The following is a 21,713-nucleotide window of genomic DNA, read 5'->3' on the forward strand; positions in this document are numbered from 1 at the left end:
GACATGCATATTCTCTTAAATACTCCAGCACTTTTAATCAGATTTAAAAAAAAAAAATTAGATTATTATCTTGCACTTGTTGATAAATGCACATATTTTAACTTATTTAATAAAGAACTGCACATTTTTAAAGAATTTATTTACCTAAAATATTTTATAAAGATTTTTATATTTATAATGATGCACATTTTGCTTACACACATTGATAATGCATACTGTTTTTATTATTTTAAATTCTTATTTAAATTGATGAAAAAGATGGTTGTCCATTTTGTACATTAAAACTACAACAGCATTATCTGAAACATTTTTTAAGGTATGTTAACTTTTCATAAATGGTAACATTGGTTTGAGAAAAATGACAAACTATTTCATAGAAAAAAGATAGTTTAATTAAAGCTTTCACAGGATCAAGCCAATACTATGATTAATTTCTGCCACTGTTGTACTTACAATAGACTTAATCATTGCGGTTAATAGTTTACATAACAATATAACATCATATCAGTAATACAATTATTTTAACACAATAACCTTAAATAATATTCTAATACTTTGGACTTAAATCACAATAATTTATATCTACTTATATGAGATCTTAAAAAGGATATAATTTATTTATTTATTTTTATCTTGAAATTTACCGAAATATAAAGACATTTTAAGCATTAGAATATTTCCAAAGATTTTTATGCATACTTCAAAAAAAAAATAATTTTTGATAGTGGTTAGCCTACATATAAATCAGTGGCAAAGTAAAATAATGATTTGAAACAGTATTTTTTAAATGCTATAAACTTTAATACATGTTTGTATTGTTTTAATATAAAGTGGATTAACAGTGTGCCATACTTCACTATTTGGATCGCTTGATCTCTTTTTTATATATAAAAAAGCTGTGTAATAAATTAATTATGTTTTGTGAACATAATGTTTTACTAGATCTATGGTCTACCATAAACTATTATACTTGCAGTCTGTGTTGTTTTAATATAAAGTGGATTCACAGTGCCATACTTTACTATTTTGAATGCTTGATTTTTTTTTTTTTGAATAGCTAAATAGTAGTAAATCTTTGAATTCTTTACTACTTCTATACATTCAAGTTTGTCTTTTTTCAATGTAAAGTGATTTCACAGTGTGACATACTTCACTATTTGTAATGTTTGATTTTTTTTTTTTTTTTAAATAGCTAAATAGTAGCAAATTTGTGTGGACTTTTTGACTACTTCTATACATGCAAGTTTGTCTTTTTTTTAAAAATATAAAGTGATTTCACAGTATACCATACGTTACTTCACTACATTTTGGATTGCTTGATTTAAAAATATAGCTGTGTAGTATTTACTTTGTGAAAACTTCTTTACTACTTTTCACATGTAAGCTTGTGTTGTTTTAATGTAAAGTGATTTCACAGTGTACCATACTTCACTATTCAGATTGCTTAATTTTTTTAAAGCTGTGATTTGCTGTGTGCGTGTGGATTGCTGTGGTTAGCTTCTTGCAAAGCTTAAGTGCAATAAATACCTGGAATTATATGCTTTTTGTTGCATTCTTTCACTAGTTTTGCAATTTTTTCTTTGTTATAATACTAGATATCAGAGGCGTAGCGACCCATTCCGGTGTCCGGGACAAACTATCAATGTTGTGCCTCCTCCCATTTATATTTATTCACGTTAGTTATAACCCCCAGCCCCATTTAAAAAAGGTTGGTGGCGCTTTTTACCAGTCACATGTTTTTGCTTCAATGCCACACTTTGATTGTGTATAATTTAATACTTCAGCTTAAAATGAGTTGTTAAATATATTTTTTTCCACCCCTTTTGGCACCCCTTTAGGGTCGGCGCCCGGGGAAGCCACCACACCCGCCCTCCCCTTGCTTCGCTACTGCCAGCTGTTAAAAATTTAAAATTGTTACAAGCCTTTATAATAATATATTTTTAAGAGGTGAAACCTAATGTTTTCATTAAAGTTAAGCTCGTATAATATTTAGAATTAAATTTGTGTTACATGTAGATTATAAGCAGGGGGAATGTTGTGGCCCAACTTGGAGGAATAGTCCAGAACCTAGGACAATAGAGAGGTGTGGTTGCGTCGTTATGCTCCACAAGGGGTCCACAGGTATGATAATGATGTAGATAAAGTTAAGAATATGTGTTGATATAATCAGTGGCGTAGCGAGGTCGGGTGTCACCCGGTGCGGCACTTAATGGTGTCACCCCCCAGAGGCGTATCGACCCTTCCCGGGAACAAACTTTCAAATTTTTGATTTGCACCCCCCTCTCTCCTCAAACTTTCGATTTGCACCCCCCCCCCCGCCCTCAAACTTTCGATTTGCACCCCCCTCAAGTTTTTCTCTATATATTTTGCTATTTTTTGCCTTGGTGTCAACCCCCTAAATGGTGTCACCCGGTGCGGTCCGCACCCCCGCCCCCCCCCCCCCAGCTACGCCTCTGGATATAATATATAATGAAATTATTTCCTAGCTGCTTACTCTATAATGGAAAATTACACGTTAAATTAAATGTTATATACTCAGTGCTGTTTATAATAATACGTTTATAATAATCTACCAGACCTGTTTCTGCTCATAGAGACAGCACTCAAATTTACCAATCAGGTGCAAAGACTTGTTCGATCTCCTTACATTAACTCACCCCCCCCCCCTCACATCCACCACTCGACCCTCCTACATGATGACGCAACTTTTCTTTGGTGCCGCCGTGTCTGGAACCTGTGGCGTCAGCGGGTCCTCCACGGCGTCGATTGTGTGAGGGTAGTGGGCGTCCATGTCCCCGGGGGCGGGGAGGGTCTTCCGCTGGGGCTCTTGTTTGAAATCGTCGTCTGGGAACCCTGTAGTTAAGAGAGTCAGTTAACAGTTAATCTTAAGAACCCTGCAGTAAAGACAGTCCTTCAACTGTTTATCTTGAGATTTTGTATTAGGTCGTCTCGTTTTTTCATAAGCTTCACTATCAAAGTTACAGTTTACAAAGATACGTCGCAGAACTTCAGAAAAAGTTTCTAAGTAAATTTAAAATTCTCACTTTCTTTCCAGAATCCAAACAAAAATCCGGGACCTTTTGGTGGTGGTTCCTCTTTTTCTCTATTAAAAAAATCATTCATAAATAATTTTTATGTTCATCTTAAACTATGGTCAAATAGAAAAAAAAAACTCAACTTATCAGGGGTTAAGAATAGCTCATGTTAACATAAGGTCTATAGAAAAAAGCTACATAACAGTAAAGAAAAGTTCTTAAAGAAACTATGAGAGGAAAGGACGGTGGCTTAATACGACAGCTCGTGCTAAAATAAAAGTCTATAACTATTACAAAAAGCTACATAGAGATGAAGTAAATTTCTCAAGAAACGAAGACAGCAACAGATGGTAGCGTAGTCAGACGGCTCATGTTAAAATACGGTTTAGGACAAAAAATAAAATTTCTTAAGAAATGAAGACAGCAAAAAGTGGGAGCTTACTCTGGCTCAATGTTTGGTCTTTCTGCTGGTCTTCTGGCTACTGGTGTGGCCAATCTGAAGGTGAGTAAAAATAGTACATCATTAGAATAATGCGTACGATAATCCGAATTATTTTGGGGGTTGGGCACTTGCGTTTCCATAAAGTAGGAGGGTGGCACTGGTTAATGTATTTATTTTCTACATAATAGGGGAGCAATGGAATTTCTATGGGGGGGGGGGGGGGCGAACCCAGGAGAGATGCCAGAAAAAAACTATGTAGCCTATTTTACAAAGGGCACCGGTGTATTTGTTTTATATGTTCAATCGGTCTTTTTTTTTGTGGACAAATAAAGCAAGCGCTGAAATATGCGTAGTCGCCCTTTAAAATGCCCCGATGGAGCGGTTACCCCCCTGCTCCCCCACTGGTTACGCCACTGACCTACCTTACGCCTGTAGCCCCAGTGTTTACCTGCGTGGTCTGGGTCTGCAGCATTTCTTCTCGCAGCTGAAGTTGTTGCAGGCGTGAGCACAGAGCCGGCCGTAGCGCCACAGCATGCAGGCCAGCAGGGCCAACATCACGGAGCCGAGGAGGGCCGCGATGACGATCCAAGGGAGGTTCGAGTCCTGGGTACGGAAGTAGGTGGTGAAGAAATGATGGGGTGAGGTTATGGTGGTAACAGTATGGTGTTTGATGACATTAAGTTGGTGGATGACGTTATGTAGGTGGATGAGTTATGTTGGTGGATGACTTAATGGTGGTGGATGACGTAATGTTGGTGGATGACGTTATGTTGGTGGATGACGTTATGTTGGTGGATGACTTAATGGTGGTGGATGACGTTATAATGGTGGATGACTTAATGGTGGTGGATGACGTTATGTTGGTGGATGACGTTATATTGGTGGATGACGTTATATTGGTGGATGACGTTATGTTGGTGGATGACTTAATGGTGGTGGATGAAATTATGTTGGTGGATACGTTATGTTGGTGGATGACGTTATGTTGGTGGATGACGTTATGTTGGTGGATGACGTTATGTTGGTGGATGACGTTATATTGGTGGATGACGTTATATTGGTGGATGACGTTATGTTGGTGGATGACTTAATGGTGGTGGATGAAATTATGTTGGTGGATACGTTATGTTGGTGGATGAGGTTATGTTTGTGGATAAGTTATATTAGTGGATGACGTTATGTTGGTGGATAAGTTAAGTTGGTGGGTCACGTTATAATGGTGGATGACGTTATGTTGGTGGATGAATTATGTTAGTGGGTGACGATATTGTACTGTTTGACTTAATAATGGTGGATGACAGTATGGGGCTGAAGGACTTTATATTGTTGGATCACATTATGTTTGATGCCGTTATGGTGAGTATGACGTGTTTATACTGGATGATGTTAGTCTTAGTCAGAACTTAATTATTGTGAAAGTTTTGGTCGGTCAAAATGAAATGTATCTTAGTATGGGTGTAGTATGGCACGGAGTTGTGTAGGTTTACCTGGGTGCGCATTCACTTACCTGTTTTGTTTTAGTTGTTGTGGTTGTCGGTAATGTCGTCGTGGGTGTGGTGGGTACTGTTGGAGCCGGGGTCGGTACCACAATTGGTACATAGGTGGTGTAGCACGGCTGTGGTGGAGAGAGACAGGTAGGAATCGGTTATACACCTGGTGGTGCGGGTGTGTGTGTATGTGTGTGTGGGGGGGGGGTAGGTGTAGGTGTGGTGGGTACTGTTGGAGCCGGGGTTGGCACCACAATTGGTACAGAGGTGGTGTAGCACGGCTGTGATGGACGGAATCAGGTAGAGATCGGTTCTACTCCTGGGGTGCGGGGTGGGGCAGGGGTTGGGTGTGGGGGGGGGGGGGGGAGCAACCTACTCCCTCTGTTCCCCCGAAGAATTGCCTAAAAGAAACTCTGTTGGTTTCATCTTGTTATCATAATCAATTATCTGATTAAGTGATTAATTTCACGGCCATTTGATTTGTAAAGTAATAATTGTCAGCTGCTTTGATTGAATAGATTTTTTTCATGCAATTTCTAAGAAAAAAAAACAACAACTAAAACATCCTTCCAAACCTTAACGTCCATGGGGCAAATAAAATTTACCTGTTTATATGGCCTCGGCAAATGAATGGACAGTGTGGTCAGCACTATGCCCAGCCGCTTTTATCTTCCAAACATGAGTCAGGTACCCAATATAGCTGAGTTGACTCAGAGATGTTTTACGTACTCGAGCCCGGGTTCGGAACTCGAGACGTTCCGGTTAACAGTTGTACGCTCTATCAACCAACCACCTCGTCCCTTTAAATAAACTTTACTGGAATTCCAGTGTGGGTTGGGATGGGAGGTGGGGGGGAGGGGGTGATAAATTAATTAGGTTCCTCGGCCCTTACCGTAAACCTAACGCTAATCCTTGTGGGGTTAACGCTCCTTAGCTGAGACGGGGTTCTCCCCCTGTCGTAGGCGTAGGCGTCGAACGTGATGACATTTCCGGCGGGCAGAGGGTGGTTGAGGATGACGTCACCATCACTGTTGACACTGACGGCACCACCTGAGCCTCTGTCGGTAAAAATAAATTGTACACATTCTACGTCTACATCTTTGATAAAGGAAAAAACATATTTTAAAATAGACTACTCTTTACATCGTAGGCCTATACTACCATTGTTTTAACAATACACTAAAGACCAGTGCTTTACAAACATTGTTTCTTCCTGAATATTTTTTTTCGCCGGGGGGGGGGGGGGGGGGGGACACTTGAAATTTTCGGGGGGAGCCGGACTAAAATTTCCGGGGAGGGGGAGGCGGACACTGTTAGAAGTATATATTTTCTATTTAGTTCGGGGTGGGGTGGTCGTGGTGGTGGTGGGGGAGGGCGTTAGACTTTCTACGGGTGGTGGGGGGAGGGGCGAAGAGATGTCCGGAAAAAAAAAACTGTTAACAAACTTCTTTAGGCCAATGTTTTAAATCCATGCACGAAGGACCAATTTTATCATAACAGAATAGACAAACTTTAACACCTCTATAGACACATGTTAACACATCTGTAGACACTAAACTAAATGTTAACACCTCTTTAGGCAGCACATTATTTTTGAAAACTCTCTCTAGAATCTAGAACAATGTTAACTTCGTTGTATAAACCAGTGTTAAACTACCCGTACACTTTTAACATTGATTTACGGACCAATGTTAACAAACCACCCTTAAAGTGATGCCACTTACTGGTAGTAGATGACGTTGTTATCGTCACGTGATGTGTCGTTGTCAGTGGCACGGATCCTGATTAGTCTGGAACCTGTGACACAAGACTCTATGACAAAATCCCATGGTGCTATACTGGTACAACATCCCATGGTGCTATACGTGTAACACAAGACTCTATAAGAACACCTCACGGCGCTATACGTATAGTTGTATTTACAAAGAAAACATACCATATAACATGCCTTTTTGTAGTGATAATTATGTTTTTTTAAGGCGTTGAAAAAAGAAAATGTTATTATATAATTAAAAAAAAAAGATAATTTAGATGCATTTTTTAAATTTGTTTCATTGCTGGTGGTGTTGAGGAGTATATGTCCATTATTGACACCCCCGCCCCCCAACCCGCACCAACCAACCCCTCCAACTGTTTTTCAACTGGATAATATAGTATGGGGAGATGTTTCTTTTGAGGCGTTATATGACATTAGAGAGACATTATGTAATGCATTAGTGTGTTATTATGAGATTTAAGGTCATAAAAACACGTAAACAGCAATAACCTTTTAATTATTTTAAATGGTTTGTTAAAAACATAGATCTATAATATACACTGGTGTGGCCTTCTGAACTAAAATAAATCGACCTACTGACCTAGATAATTGCACCGACTAACCTGCGCCGGAACACTCCGAGGCACTAGCCTCATAGCCAGGCGCATCGAACACAGGGGCGTGGTCGTTACACTCCGTGAAGTTGACCGTGACCTTGGCCGTGGCGGTGAGTCCACCTTTGTCCTCCACCTGGTGTTACATGTAAGGAATTTATTTTGACGAGGGCGCATGCGCAGTATTTCTTTCAGGTATTTTTCTGGGAAGTGGTTCTGACACCCCCCCCCCCCAACCCATAACCCACAGCATGTGCATCGAACTATCAGTATAAAAAAAGCAAGTATAAACTGCAACTTGTGTCCGAACCTTCATCACTGGATATTTCTATTGGACCTTAATACGCACAATCCCCCCAATCTCACAAACTCCCCCAATCTCACACCCCAATTGTCACACTCCCCCAATCTAACACTCCCCAATCTCACAAACTCCCCCAATCTCACACCCCCAATCTCACACTCCCCCAATCTCACACTCCCCAATCTCACAAACTCCCCCAATCTCACACCCCCAATCTCACACCCCCAATCTCACACCCCCAATCTCACACTCCCCCCAATCTAACACTCCCCAATCTCACAAACTCCCCCAATCTCACACCCCCAATGTCACACTCCCCCAATCTCACACTCCCCAATCTCACAAACTCCCCCAATCTCACACCCCCAATCTCACCCCCAATCTCACACTCCCAATCTCACCCCCAATCTCACACCCCCAATGTCACACTCCCCCAATCTCACACTCCCCAATCTCACAAACTCCCCCAATCTCACACCCCCAATCTCACCCCAATCTCACACTCCCCTAGTGTCACCCTCCCCCAATCTAACACTCCCCAATCTCACAAACTCCCCCAATCTCACACCCCCAATGTCACACTCCCCCAATCTCACACTCCCCAATCTCACAAACTCCCCCAATCTCACACCCCCAACCTCACCCCCAATCTCACACTCCCAATCTCACCCCCAATCTCACCCCCCCAATGTCACACTCCCCCAATCTCACACTCCCCAATCTCACAAACTCCCCCAATCTCACACCCCCAATCTCACCCCCAATCTCACACTCCCCTAGTGTCACCCTCCCCCCCCCCCCCCCCCCATCCATTGACCTACCACAACTCTGAAAGTGTTCGAGACTGGCATCGGCTTCAGTGGATCCACGTCATAGTCCAGCAGCGTCATCAGGTCACCTGTCTTGGCGTCAATGTTGAAGTAGCCGTTAGGGTCAGAGTTGGACTTGTCAAAGTACCACCTCTGTGTGTCAATGGTATCCGGGTCTGTGAGCTTGTAGCCTGGGCTGAAGGTTTTCTGGAAACCAGAGTTCAAAGGTCACCAGAATAAAAAATTATGTAACGACAGGCGTTAAAAAGCCTTACGTCTAAAAAAGTATATGTATATATATATATATATATATATATATATATATATATATATATATATATATATATATATATATCCGAACTGGATTAATTTGGGTTAGAATTCCTGCATTCTGTCACTGTGTTTAGTTTATTAAACAAAATAAAAATTGCATTCCCGTAAACGTGCAAATGTGACGTCACCTTTCCTTCACAGACGTTCATATTGATGACGTCAGGGGATATTGTAGGGGCTTCGTTTACATCGGTGACCTGAAATACAATGTACACATTGCGTGTTCTTTTGGTGCACAAAAATGTACACACATACATCAGACCCAAGTATATCTAGCACACGTTATGTAGCACATGTATATAACATGTGAATGTAAGAATATACTTGTGTGCAACATGATTATGTCAAACATATTTTAATTAATGTGTCTTTGATAAATGTGCCTTACAGAAATTTCGCTTAGATTATATGTCTAACATAATGTGTCTTGCAGATGTGTTTCAGATAAATGTGTCTTACAGAAATGTGTCTTATAGAATTTGTCTTAGAGAATATGTCTTACATAATGTGTCTTGCAGATGTGTTTCAGATAAATGTGTCAGAAGGTGTCTCACCGAAATGTGTCTTACAGGAATGCCTTTCCCCCTACCTTTAACCTCTGCTCACTCATGCATTACCTGCAGGTGCAGCTGGTACTTGGGCGATGTACAGTAGCCATCTGAAGCCTGGACCACGAGATCAGTCATGCGTAGCGCCGTGTTTTCATAGTCCAGAGGCTTGGCCACATCTATAACGCCTGTCACATCTGACAGAAGAAATAAGTTTAAAATGTGCGACGTAATATTATTGAAACAGATGAACTCTACTTCATCTTCCCCATGTGTCTTTTGAACGAACAAGAAAACGTATGCTAATATTGATAATTGTATAAGTGTTACTCGCTCATATTAATGGAATACTTTCTTGTGCGATCAGGATTTTTCTTTTATATTTTACAATAGCAGAGTTTCTTCCAGACTTTTTTTCTCCGGTGGGGAGAAAATTAAAAAAATAAATAATTGGGGGTTGGGTGGAGGGGGGGGGCCTAAAAATTTCCGAAGGGGCGGAAAAAGTTAAAAGTATATATTTACTATATAAATTCCATTTCGTTCGGGGGTGGGGGGGGGGGGGAAGGGCTCTAGACTTTTTTCGAGATGCCTGGAAGAAACTCAGTACAATAGACCTTATATTTTGGCCATTTTAAAATGGTTCTTAAATGTGGCCATTTCAAAAAGTAGAAAAAAGGCCATCTTACTGTCAATCTGAAACTGGGCCAAGCCGGCAGAGTTGGTTGTGGTGATGGTGTAGGTCAACGTGTCCTTGATGTTGGCGTCGTTCGTAAGCATGGTGAACACGATACCCGACGTGTCTTCTGGCACTTGGATAGTCGTGTCAAGGTTGACAGCCACAGGTGCCAAGTTCGGTTCTCAATGGGACAGATATAAAGTAGGCTCTACAGTTTTGTGACTGTGTTAACAATTTTCTTGAAATTTAAATTGCTACAATAATGAGTTCAAACTACACACTTAGTAAAAAGCTATAATGACTTTAGTAATGTGTTCGTGTAATTAAAGCCATTTTAAATGAAATGAACAAGAAACCTGTAAAGAAAGTCTATTTGCGGTCTACTTTTAGGTTTTAAATAACTCTAAGATAAAGAAATACATATTTTAAATATCTAAGAATGTATAAAAAGAAACTAAGAATTTAACAATATAAGTACTTATATAGCTGTAATGTCGAAAAAAAATCTAAACTAAACGATGTAGTGATTCTGTCTTATAAAAGTTAAATTATCGAATGGCCCTAATATTTTAAGCAAGAAAATTTCATTACAGTGTGAATTAAATGTTGGCCTAATTAGTTACTTACTTGTAATGACTTCGTCAATGACAAGCGGCCCGACTGTGTTTTTACCGTCGTTAACCGTCACCAGAAACGTGACGTCACTGCGACATTCGGCCTTGAGGGGGACCTTCGTTTTAATCTCGCCAGTGACTGCGAATTGAAATACGAAATTTCAGGAGTTTTACGGTAATTTTTGACCGAGTTTATAATGTGAATTCTTCAAGTGAACTATCAGTGTTTCTTCAAGACTTTTTTTTTCTCCTGGGGTGGGGGCAGTGGGAGGCACTTGAAATTATTTTGGGGGCGGACTAAAACTTCCGGGGGGCGGAAACTGTTAAAAGTATATATTGTCTATATAAATTCCATTTCGTTTTGTGGTGGGGGGGGGGGGGGTGGGAGGTGGGGAGGGGGTGGGGTAGGTAGACTCTTTTCGGGGGAGGGAGGAGGGCGGACAATACCTACATTTATTTATTTCGTAGTTATCAGAGGAAGATGGCGGCACGACCTTGAGACTGTAGGTGAGACTGTCCGTTTCGTTGTCCTTGGCAACCACCGTGTAAACAACTTTACCAGCTGATAACGAGGAAGCCATAGTCGTTGAAACTGTTTGTAGTGTGACAGGAATAATACTCTATGTCAATACTGGTATTTGTTATTCCAGTAATAATGCCAGCTTATAACACTTCTACACGTTTACACACCAATCCGTACAACACACTAGGGTTCACAAAGTAGGTCTTTACACGCGGGCAGGTTCACTCACCATACAACAATCCGTACACCACAGTAGGGTTCACAAAGTAGGTCATTACACGCAGGCATGTTCACTCACTATACAACAATCCGTACAACACACTAGGGTTCACAAAGTAGGTCATTACACGCAGGCAAGTTCACTCGCTATACAACAATCCGTACAACACACTAGGGTTCACAAAGTAGGTCTTTACACGCAGGCAAGTTCACTCGCTATACAACAATCCGTACAACACACTAGGGTTCACAAAGTAGGTCATTACACGCAGGCAAGTTCACTCGCTATACAACAATCCGTACAACACACTAGGGTTCACAAAGTAGGTCATTACACGCAGGCAAGTTCACTCGCTATACAACAATCCGTACAACACACTAGGGTTCACAAAGTAGGTCTTTACACGCATGCAAGTTCACTCGCTATACAACAATCCGTACAACACACTAGGGTTTACAAAGTAGGTCTTTACACGCAGACAGGTTCACTCACCATTCAACAATCTGTACAACACACTAGGGTTCACAAAGTAGGTCTTTACACGCAAGCAGATTCACTCACCATTCAATGCGTCAGGGACGAAGTACGGGGGTGAGTTTGGTATGACCTTGACCTCGATGACCTCTGTGACCGGCGTCTCCTTGTTGTCCGTGCACGAGACGGTGACCAGGTACGATTGTGCCGAGGTGTAGTCCAGGGTTCCAACCCCAGCTCGGTACTGTAGACATGAGGCTGGTGGGGGTGGTGGAAAGTGGGTACAAAGTAAAAGTTAACAGTGATACTTATGTTATGAACTCAAGGAGTTATATTACATATAAAACATTCAGAGCTATATTTATATAAGCCATACATTTGTAGACATACAGCCCCAACATCATTACATAACAAACACCAACATCATTACATAACAAACACCCGCATCATTACATAACAAACATCCACGTCATTACATAACAAACAAACGCGCGAATACTTATATAACCAATTCATCTGTACACACATAAACCCCATACTTGTACTTCTATAGCAACCATACGTGTACTTACATATTTACATACCCCCCCCCCATTTTTACTCAAACAGCCCACATATATGTACAAATATAACCCTTACACCTGTACTTATACAACCCCTATCAGTACTTATATAAGCCCCCAACTACACACGCGCATTTAACTTCCCACACACCTTCACACACCTGTACCACACAAATACACTCATCTGTATCACACTTTAACACCCCACACACCTACACTTACCTGTACCACACTTTAACACCCCACACACCTACACTTACCTGTACCACACTTTAACACCCCACACACCTACACTTAACTGTATCACATTTTAACACCCCACACACCTACACTTACCTGTACCACACTTTAACACCCCACACACCTACACTTACCTGTACCACACTTTAACACCCCACACACCTACACTTACCTGTACCACACTTTAACACCCCACACACCTACACTTACCTGTACCACACTTTAACACCCCACACACCTACACTTACCTGTACCACACTTTAACACCCCACACAGCTACACTTACCTGTACCACACTTTAACACCCCACACACCTACACTTACCTGTACCACACTTTAACACCCCACACACCTACAATTACCTGTACCACACTTTAACACCCCACACAGCTACACTTACCTGTACCACACTTTAACACCCAACACACCTACACTTACCTGTACCACACTTTAACACCCCACACACCTACACTTACCTGTACCACACTTTAACCCCCACACACCTACACTTACCTGTACCACACTTTAACCCTCACACACCTACACACACCTATACCACACACCTACACTTACCTGTACCACACTTTAACACCCCACACACCTACACACACCTATACCACACACCTACACTCACCTGTACCACACACCTACACTCACCTGTACCACACTTTAACACCCCACACACCTACACTCACCTGTACCACACTTTAACATCCCACACACCTACACTTACCTGTACCACACTTTAACACCCCACACACCTATACACACCTATACCACACACCTACACTCACCTGTACCACACACCTACACTCACCTGTACCACACACCTACACTCACCTGTACCACACACCTACACTCACCTGTACCACACTTTAGCACCTCAAAACAATTAGTGCACGGACTAACTGGAAATGTTGACTTGACAGAGACAAACGTCAAGTCACCATCGCTGTCCTTACATTCAATGGTGGTTAGAATCTTGTTGGTAGCTGTTCCTTCAATGATTGTGGTGGCTTTAGTGAAAGTTGGGCTTATGGTAAGCTATGATAGAATTAGGAATATTTTAACGTTGGGATGATGGTGAGCTATGATAGAATTAGGAATATTTTAACGTTGGGATGATGCTGAGCTATGATAGAATTGGGAATATTTTAACGTTGGGATGATGGTTAGCTATGATAGAATTAGGAATATTTTAACGTTGGGATGATGCTGAGCTATGATAGAATTAGGAATATTTTAACGTTGGGATGATGGTTAGCTATGATAGAATTAGGAATATTTTAACGTTGGGCTTATGGTGAGCTATGATAGAATTAGGAATATTTTAACGTTGGGATGATGGTTAGCTATGATAGAATTAGGAATATTTTAACGTTGGGATGATGGTGAGCTATGATAGAATTAGGAATATTTTAACGTTGGGATGATGGTGAGCTATGATAGAATTAGGAATATTTTAACGTTGGGATGATGGTTAGCTATGATAGAATTAGGAATATTTTAACGTTGGGATGATGCTGAGCTATGATAGAATTAGGAATATTTTAACGTTGGGATGATGGTGAGCTATGATAGAATTAGGAATATTTTAACGTTGGGCTCTCGGTTGAGCTGTGATAGAATTAGGAATATTTATACGATGGGCTCTTGGTTTAGCTATAATAGAATTAGGAGTATTTATACGATGGGCTTATGGGTTAGATATGACAGAATTAGGAATATTTGTACGCTGGGATGATGGTTTAGCTATAATAGAATTAGGAGTATTTGTACGTTGAGATGATGGTTTAGCCAGAGGCGTAGCGACCCTTCCCGGCGCCCGGGGACAAACTTTTCGATTTGCACCCCCCCGTTTGAGATTTTGATTTGCTACCCCCCCCCCCCCCTCAAACTTTCAATTTGCACCCCCCACCCCTCGAGATTTTGATTTCCACCCCCCCCCTCAAACTTTCAATTTGCACCCCCCTCAACCTTTCAATATATTTTTCCAACCCATTTTGGCGCCCCCTAAGTTCGGCGCCCGGAGACATATGTCCTCCCCCCCCCGCACCCCCCCCCCCCTCGCTACGCAACTGGGTTTAGCTATGATAGGATTAGGAATATTTATACGATGTGCTTATGGTTTACCTATGATAAAATTATAAAATAGGGAATACATTTACGCTGGGCTGATGGTTTAGCTGGATAAAGATAGGAATATTTGTAAATGACGTACGGAGTACAATACCAAAAAATAATTTAGCACTTTTACTAACGGTGGAATGGCCTGGTCAAATGATAGGGCGATCGTCAGTTAGATCGGAGGTCTCGAGTTCGGATCTCGGTCAGCAGGATGTCTCAGAGTCCTCCCAGCTCTGATGGGTACCTGACTAACGTTTAGGAAAGTAAAGGCGGCTTGGCATAGTGCTATTCATAGTGTTATCCCGGCATATACAGAGGTAAAAAAACAACAACAAAACAACTCTTATTCATCTGCGCAATAGATCGCTGGGTCTAAAGAGGAACTTAATTTTTTAGTGACATTTAGTCATCCCTTCCCACACACACACACACTACGAGGAGGTACTACACACATGCCAAGGTCACATGCCAAGGTCACTGTAACAGTTAAACTCTGCTTCACCTGCCCATGGATCGCCCGGTTCCAAATGTTACCTTAATGTTTTTTTTTTACTCCAGCAGGTTGTTCTAGCCAAAAGCTTACCGTGGAGTCCGCGGGTTCTAGCAAGGTCAGAACAAGGTAGCCAGTCAACAAAATAAGTTGCATTTGTGTAGGGGAGGATAGAGCAACCTAAGGGAGATAATTAGTTATTCAGAGCTACTGAGTCATTTTTTCCTTACGTCATTGGTTAACCTTAAGGACTAATATCAATTTAAAAAATGGAATAACGTATAAAATAGAACATTTGCTTAACTGGAAAAAATAATGCTTAAAAACAATTATTCTTTTATTTAAAATTACTTTTATTTAAAAAATACAAAACAGTAAAATAACAACATTTAAAGTTATTATTATTTTGCATATTGTAACTAGATATTTGTTCAATAGTAAAAATGCATTAACTCTAATTTTCTAGAAACATTTCTTGTCTAATATATAAAGCTCAGTTCTGTAACGTGTGGCAAAAAAGTTTGTCGTTGACAGTTCTATGGATTTAAGTGTTGGATTTTTTATCGTGCTCACAGTCTAAATTTACGAGTCAAAAAATTACCATTGAAAGTCTTTAAAACAATTTTCATTCTATTTACTTAGACGAATAATTTTCAATTATGAACACGACATAAAATTTTTAAAAAGTGTATCGACGTTTATAAAATTTCTAAAATTGTGTCGGAAATGTATTGACTGCACAGTTACTTCCCTTTAATAAAAAAAATTCTTAAGAAGAAAGAATTTACATTTTATTACTTTGTTTTTGGTGTTAAGAAAAAAAAATAATTACATAATTAGCGGGGATTGATTAAGTGCAATGTCGTTAGGTATTTTTAACACTGCCTCTTATTTATTCTATACACTGAACATACTGTTCAATATTTTTTTTTTTTTAAATCAATAACATTTAATAAGCCAGGTCCTACAAATCCTATATGTTTATTTCTTTCCATTTACGGATAAGCTTGGAGTATTATCATTTTTGTTCACTAAATTGAAACAGGCGCGTCCGCCGGCGCCCTTGCACGGTTCGATTTGGCACCCTGGGCTATCATGTGAGCGCTATGCTGCATAGTTTTGTTTTTAACAGTGCGATAGACTATGGGTAAGAAAGGTTACTATAGTCTTTAAGTGAATCAAATCCGGGCGTCCTCCGGCACCCCGACAGGGTGCTATTTGGCGCCCCGGGCCTTCCGGTGTACGCTATGGTATATATGTTCGCGTGAGTTCAAAAGACTATGAATAAGTTATGTACTATAGTCGTTTACTAAGTTCAATCAGGCGGTGACGTCATGGTGCGTCCTCTGGCGCCCAGACAGGGTGCTATTTGGGGTCCCGGGCCTCCCGTGTTCGGTTTCGCGCCTACGTTCATTAAAGTGAGTGCAAAAGACTATGAATAAGTTGGGGTACTATAGTCGTTTATTAAGCTGAAACAGGCGATTCCGCCCCGGGCTAGACTCTGAGCACTGTGCGTTTATGTTCGCGTTAGTGTTTTCTTTGTGTTTAGGTTGGGTTTGCGTTAGTGGTTGCGTTTTGATTTGGTTCGTTTTTGTTCTTTCTTTTTTCGTTTTCGTTTGTGCTTTATTTTCTTTGCGTTTGTGTTTGTATTTGTGTTTGTGGTTGGTTTTGCGTTTGTATTTGGTTTGTTTTCGTTTGTTTTTTCGTTTGTGTTTTTTTCTTTGGGTTTGTGGTTGGTTTTGCATTTGGATTTGGTTTGTTTTCGTTTGCTTTTTCGTTTGTTTTTGTCTTTGTGTTCGTATTGGTGTTTGTGGTTGTGGTTGGGTTAGTTGTTAGGTTTTTGTTTTCGTTTGTATTTGTAATTGTTTTAGCGTTATGTTTGCGTTTTGTTGTTTTGGTTTTGGTTTGGGTGTGCAATGCCGGGTTTATGATGATTACTAAACACACAGGTAATGGTCTTTAACAGAAAGGTTTTTCACAGAAGCCAGAGCAGGGCCTGGCCGGGACGGCTAGTTTACTTTAAAAAAAAAAAAAAAAAAAAAAAAAAAAAAATTTCTTGTTTACTTTGATTTTTGGATGGCTTTTAAGATAAATTAAAAATGAATATAAATGAATACATTTTCATAAGATTGCGACAACGAATTAGATATAGAAAAAAATGAACTCACAATTAGCACAATGAAGAAAATGTATAAATATACATTAATAAGAATATTACAAGTCAATAGTTTTCCAACTCAGACTCAGGCTAACTAGGAGAATTCTGATTGCCATTCATTTATTTAAGTTTTTAAACCAATCAGATTGTTAAATCAGGTGGATCCTTAACTTCGGTTTAGTGACGTCACAAAACGCCAAGAGCGAAGGTCACGGACGAAAGCCGTACTGGATTGTGTGCTGGTGTTAAATATTGACGTTACTTGTCGGTTTTTAGAGGTTGGCGCTATTGAAGCGGGCACGTAACTCATGTTGATACAATATTTATTGCCCTTATGTAGTGGGTCTCACTGATTTTGAATGGTCGAAATGAGGATATCGGATAGCAGGAATATGTACTAAAAACCCACCATAGGCGTGGTTATTGTTTAGGTTTTGCTTTTGACCTTTTAGACAAATTTTTTTCTGTTCCAATCACTTATCATTGTTAGTATTCGTAGAGCTAATATTCACAAAGAAACATGAACTCTATTTCATTTGCCCAAGGAGATCTCGAAGACTAAAGAGGATTTTTTACTCCTTTACTTTAATATTAACAAGAACGTTGTTTTAATCGTTTAATCAAGGCTATAAGAAATGCTAATATTATTATTAATCTTAAGTTTAAAGTTAAATTATTTTAAAATATTCATTACTGGCAGTGGCTTAGGCAAGTGTGGGGTTAGGGGGGGGGGGGGGGGGTTATAACCCCTCCCATGGACCCCTATATATATATATATATATATATATATATATATATATATACGTCTGGAAACATTTTTGAATCCTTCCCATGACCAATTCCTGGTTACGCCACTGATTACTAGCGACAACATACATTCAAATAACTTAGTTCGGCGAATAATAGAAAAATATAATAACATTATAAACTACCATCCTAACCAAGCCCCTGATGATTGATTGAGTGGTTTATTTTGTAGACCTATCATATTTGTGTTTCGTGTCTAAATGTGCACGAATACGACCGAGAATGATCGATCTCATAAAACCGATAGAAGTTAACACGCTCAGATTTTTGAATAAACATGAGGTGTGTCGCGTGGGCTCTGTAACCGTCAGCCATACATTCAAATAGTCTATAAGGAAAATAAAAATGATATAGTAGAATATATATATGTATATATATATATATATATATATATATATATATATATATATATATATATATATATATATATTCAAGGTTCATCAAATTCGTTTTTTCCACAAATAAATCAAATTTGTATAGTTTCAAAGTACTAGTATTTCAATCTGTCTTGGACCATAGCCAAATGAGCCCCGCCACTAATACAAAAAGTACACGGGCGAAAATATAAGCAACGTTTAGCAGGTCCATTTAATAAACTCACGCAACCTTGACCTATTAATGATGTGTAGTAATTTGAATATGTAATTTTTAAGACTCGCCATAAAAAAAAAAACAAAAAAACTCATTAACCGCCTCTAGAGTTAGAGCTGGGCTAGGGTTGGGTTAGGGTTTAGGGTTAGGGCTAGGGTTGGGTTAAGGGAGGTCTCCTCTTCACATAGGCCCTGTAGGGCTGTTTCCAAGGGAAACGCATCGCAGCGACCTTTAACTTCAATACAGTTCTTTTTATAATGAGTGACGCTAACTCTTACCAACATATGGGTTCTTTCATTTGCTAGTGTCTTTGGCTCGTAGAATTCAGTGAGCATGAGACTCTCGTACATTTTTCTTGAACCTAATGTGCAGAGTTTCCTCCAGCCCCCCCCCCCCACCCCCCGAACGAAATGAAATTTATATAATTTATATAGAAAATATATACTTTTAACAGTGTCCCCCCCCCCCGAAGAAAGTCTACCGCCACCCCCCCCCCCCCGAAAATTTCAAGTGCCCCCCCCCCCCCCCGGAGAAAAAAGTCTGGAAGAAACACAGCTAATGTGGCAAACCAAACATTCACTTCTCCATAGTTGTAGACCCTTTTAAACTCAGTCTCCTGGCAACAAATAATTTTGGCAAATTGAGTCTGAAACTCAGCATTTTTTTTTTTTTTTTTTTTGCCTCAGACATGTAATTAACTGCGTCAGTTGTGTGTTCGCTTTAGTATTACAGTTTTTATCACCTGCTTGTGAGGACTGGTACAGATTTACAATAGTAATATTTCTTTCTTACTTGTAGTCTGCTTTCATTAATTTAAGATGGTTTACTTATACATAGATCTAATACAAAAACGTCTAAATATAAAAAAATAAAACAAAAATAAAACAAAACAACCTGAATATGCAAATGTGTAATTAAAATATGATATAAGGGATTTTTTTTCCCTCGGCGTGGTGGTTGAAGGATTGTAATGTTTTTTTTTTTTTTCTTGTTTTTTTTTATTATATTATTATTCTGTTTTTGAAATACTGTTTTAATGTGTGACAGAGTGTATGTTTTTCTTTTTTTTTTTTAAGACATAGAATAATTTTTTTTTTTTTTTTTTTTTTTTTTTTTTTTTTTTTTTTTTATTTTAAGACAGAATAATGGCATTTCAAAGCCTACAGGAAATTGTGAAAATCCTTTTTTAACCAAATTTAAATTCTGAAATTATGTTTTAAATAGTACTCATGTTAAAAATAACTGATCGTATTTACATTTAAATCTAACAGCTGCTTTTAATAGTTTATCTTATAAAAGCATATAATTTTGCATAAATCGCAATAATATTGTATTATCATTTAAAGTAGTAATACAATAATTAATAATATGTTAAATATTTAAAATGAAGCGTATGTTACATCAATTAATAAATAATCGCAAGTTGATAGTCAATTATTTCCCTTGCTTAATGTTTAGACGTGTTGATTTACGAGCGGGAGATAATTAACGGCAGCCGAAATTAGTTGCCACTGAGTTCGAACAACCGTAGTTTGGTGTTTCTGTGTAACTGTCGTTGACTAAGCAGATGCATCGTGCATTTATATATATATATATATATATATATATATATATATATATATATATATATATATATATATATTCTAGAGGTTATAGATATTTATTAAAAATAGAACACACATCAGCTTAAAGTTTTTAAAGTTTCTATTACATCTATTGAGGGGGTTATTTATAATTGTTTTACAATGGCTAATGGTATTTGTCGTTGTTATATAACATGTTCTGGGGTTGAACGTGTGTGGGGGGGGGGGAGAGGGGAGGTTGGGGGTCAAAACTCTTCTATTTGTGTGCGATATGTAACATAAAAAATGAAATACTCAAGACAAAGTTGTTTTTTGTTATACACTTTCATTAATTGTTTATTTCAATATCAACGTGTCGACACACCGGCTGTTCAAGGTTCAATGCCTACACTCTATCGTCCAGTGGTGACGTCATGCTTTGTAAGCAGATTCCCACCCACCACTTCTATCAGTCACATGACACCCCCCCCCCCCCCTCTCTGACGCCACCGAATCATGCCCCCCTCAATCTATCAACCCACCCCTACCCCATTTCACCACAGTCACAAAATCTGAATCACCCCACCCCAGTGTATGGGGACGTTTACAGGTTCAACCCCAGTGTTTATTTCAGGCATCTCTATCCCCACCCCCCTCCCAGAACGAAATATAATTTTTCAAGTGTCCCCTACCCCTGGAAGATTTAATCCGCCCACCGAATGTTTTAGGTGTACCTCTCCCCCCTCTCTTCGGCAGAGAAAAGTCTGAAATAAACACTGTCGTCATTTAAAGAATCCCCCCCCCCCCCGCCCCTCTCCCTAGTCTGTATGACGCTGGTCAAATCATGGACATTCGTAAGTTGGTTCCATGCCCGGTGTAGTCCGGCAGTAACAGTGGTCGAAGACCCGGCCGTAGTGGTTCCGTGTGATCTGTGTCAACTCAGGGTGGCAGTTCCCGTACAGGTCTTGGCACTCTGGAAGGAGAAAGTAATTAGGTTTTTATTTTCATCAGTCGACCCATGGGTTATTTTTGGAGTCGGCGTGGTCGAGTCGGTAAAGCTCATGGTTGCTAAACCGAAAAGTCTCGAGTTTGAACCCTCAGGCAGTTGAGGCTCGTTAGCTGGGGACAGCCACTCCAAAATCTCCACAACTGTAAAATAAAACAACTGCTGCCTTGTAGTTTGTTCTTGGTTGGACAAAGGCTATGGAAGCAAATCCAGAAAGAAAAGCAGGCTGAGATCGGAGTCAATGGCCTCAAGGGTGCATAACCAGTTGATACGTATCCTTAATTATGTTGGAGGGGATCACTTCCAACACTAAAATTAAGAACAAAGAAAAAGA

General features: G+C 39.6%; 2 protein-coding genes across 2 annotated transcripts; both read right to left on the minus strand.

Moving 5' to 3' along the window:
• Nucleotides 1–2,689: 2,689 nt before the first annotated feature.
• On the minus strand, nt 2,690–10,105 carry LOC131929532 (protocadherin-16-like). Its single transcript, XM_059285784.1, has 12 exons — nt 10,015–10,105; nt 9,398–9,525; nt 8,909–8,977; nt 8,460–8,654; nt 7,344–7,470; nt 6,689–6,761; nt 5,857–6,022; nt 4,985–5,092; nt 3,926–4,080; nt 3,478–3,531; nt 3,045–3,103; nt 2,690–2,853 (listed from the first exon to the last, which is right to left on the minus strand). Exons 1-12 carry the CDS (start codon nt 10,103–10,105, stop codon nt 2,690–2,692), a joined length of 1,389 nt encoding a protein of 462 aa, XP_059141767.1.
• A 1,809-nt stretch (nt 10,106–11,914) lies between these two features.
• Nucleotides 11,915–19,161, minus strand: LOC131929534 (uncharacterized). Its single transcript, XM_059285786.1, has 4 exons — nt 19,090–19,161; nt 15,349–15,435; nt 13,502–13,682; nt 11,915–12,093 (listed from the first exon to the last, which is right to left on the minus strand). The coding sequence occupies exons 1-4, from the start codon at nt 19,159–19,161 to the stop codon at nt 11,915–11,917; spliced, it is 519 nt and encodes a 172-aa protein (XP_059141769.1).
• Nucleotides 19,162–21,713: the final 2,552 nt, after the last annotated feature.

Source organism: Physella acuta, unplaced genomic scaffold (genome assembly GCF_028476545.2).
Source record: "Physella acuta isolate Inbredline_101_S28 unplaced genomic scaffold, ASM2847654v3 ptg001646l, whole genome shotgun sequence".
Lineage (NCBI taxonomy): Eukaryota > Metazoa > Mollusca > Gastropoda > Physidae > Physella > Physella acuta.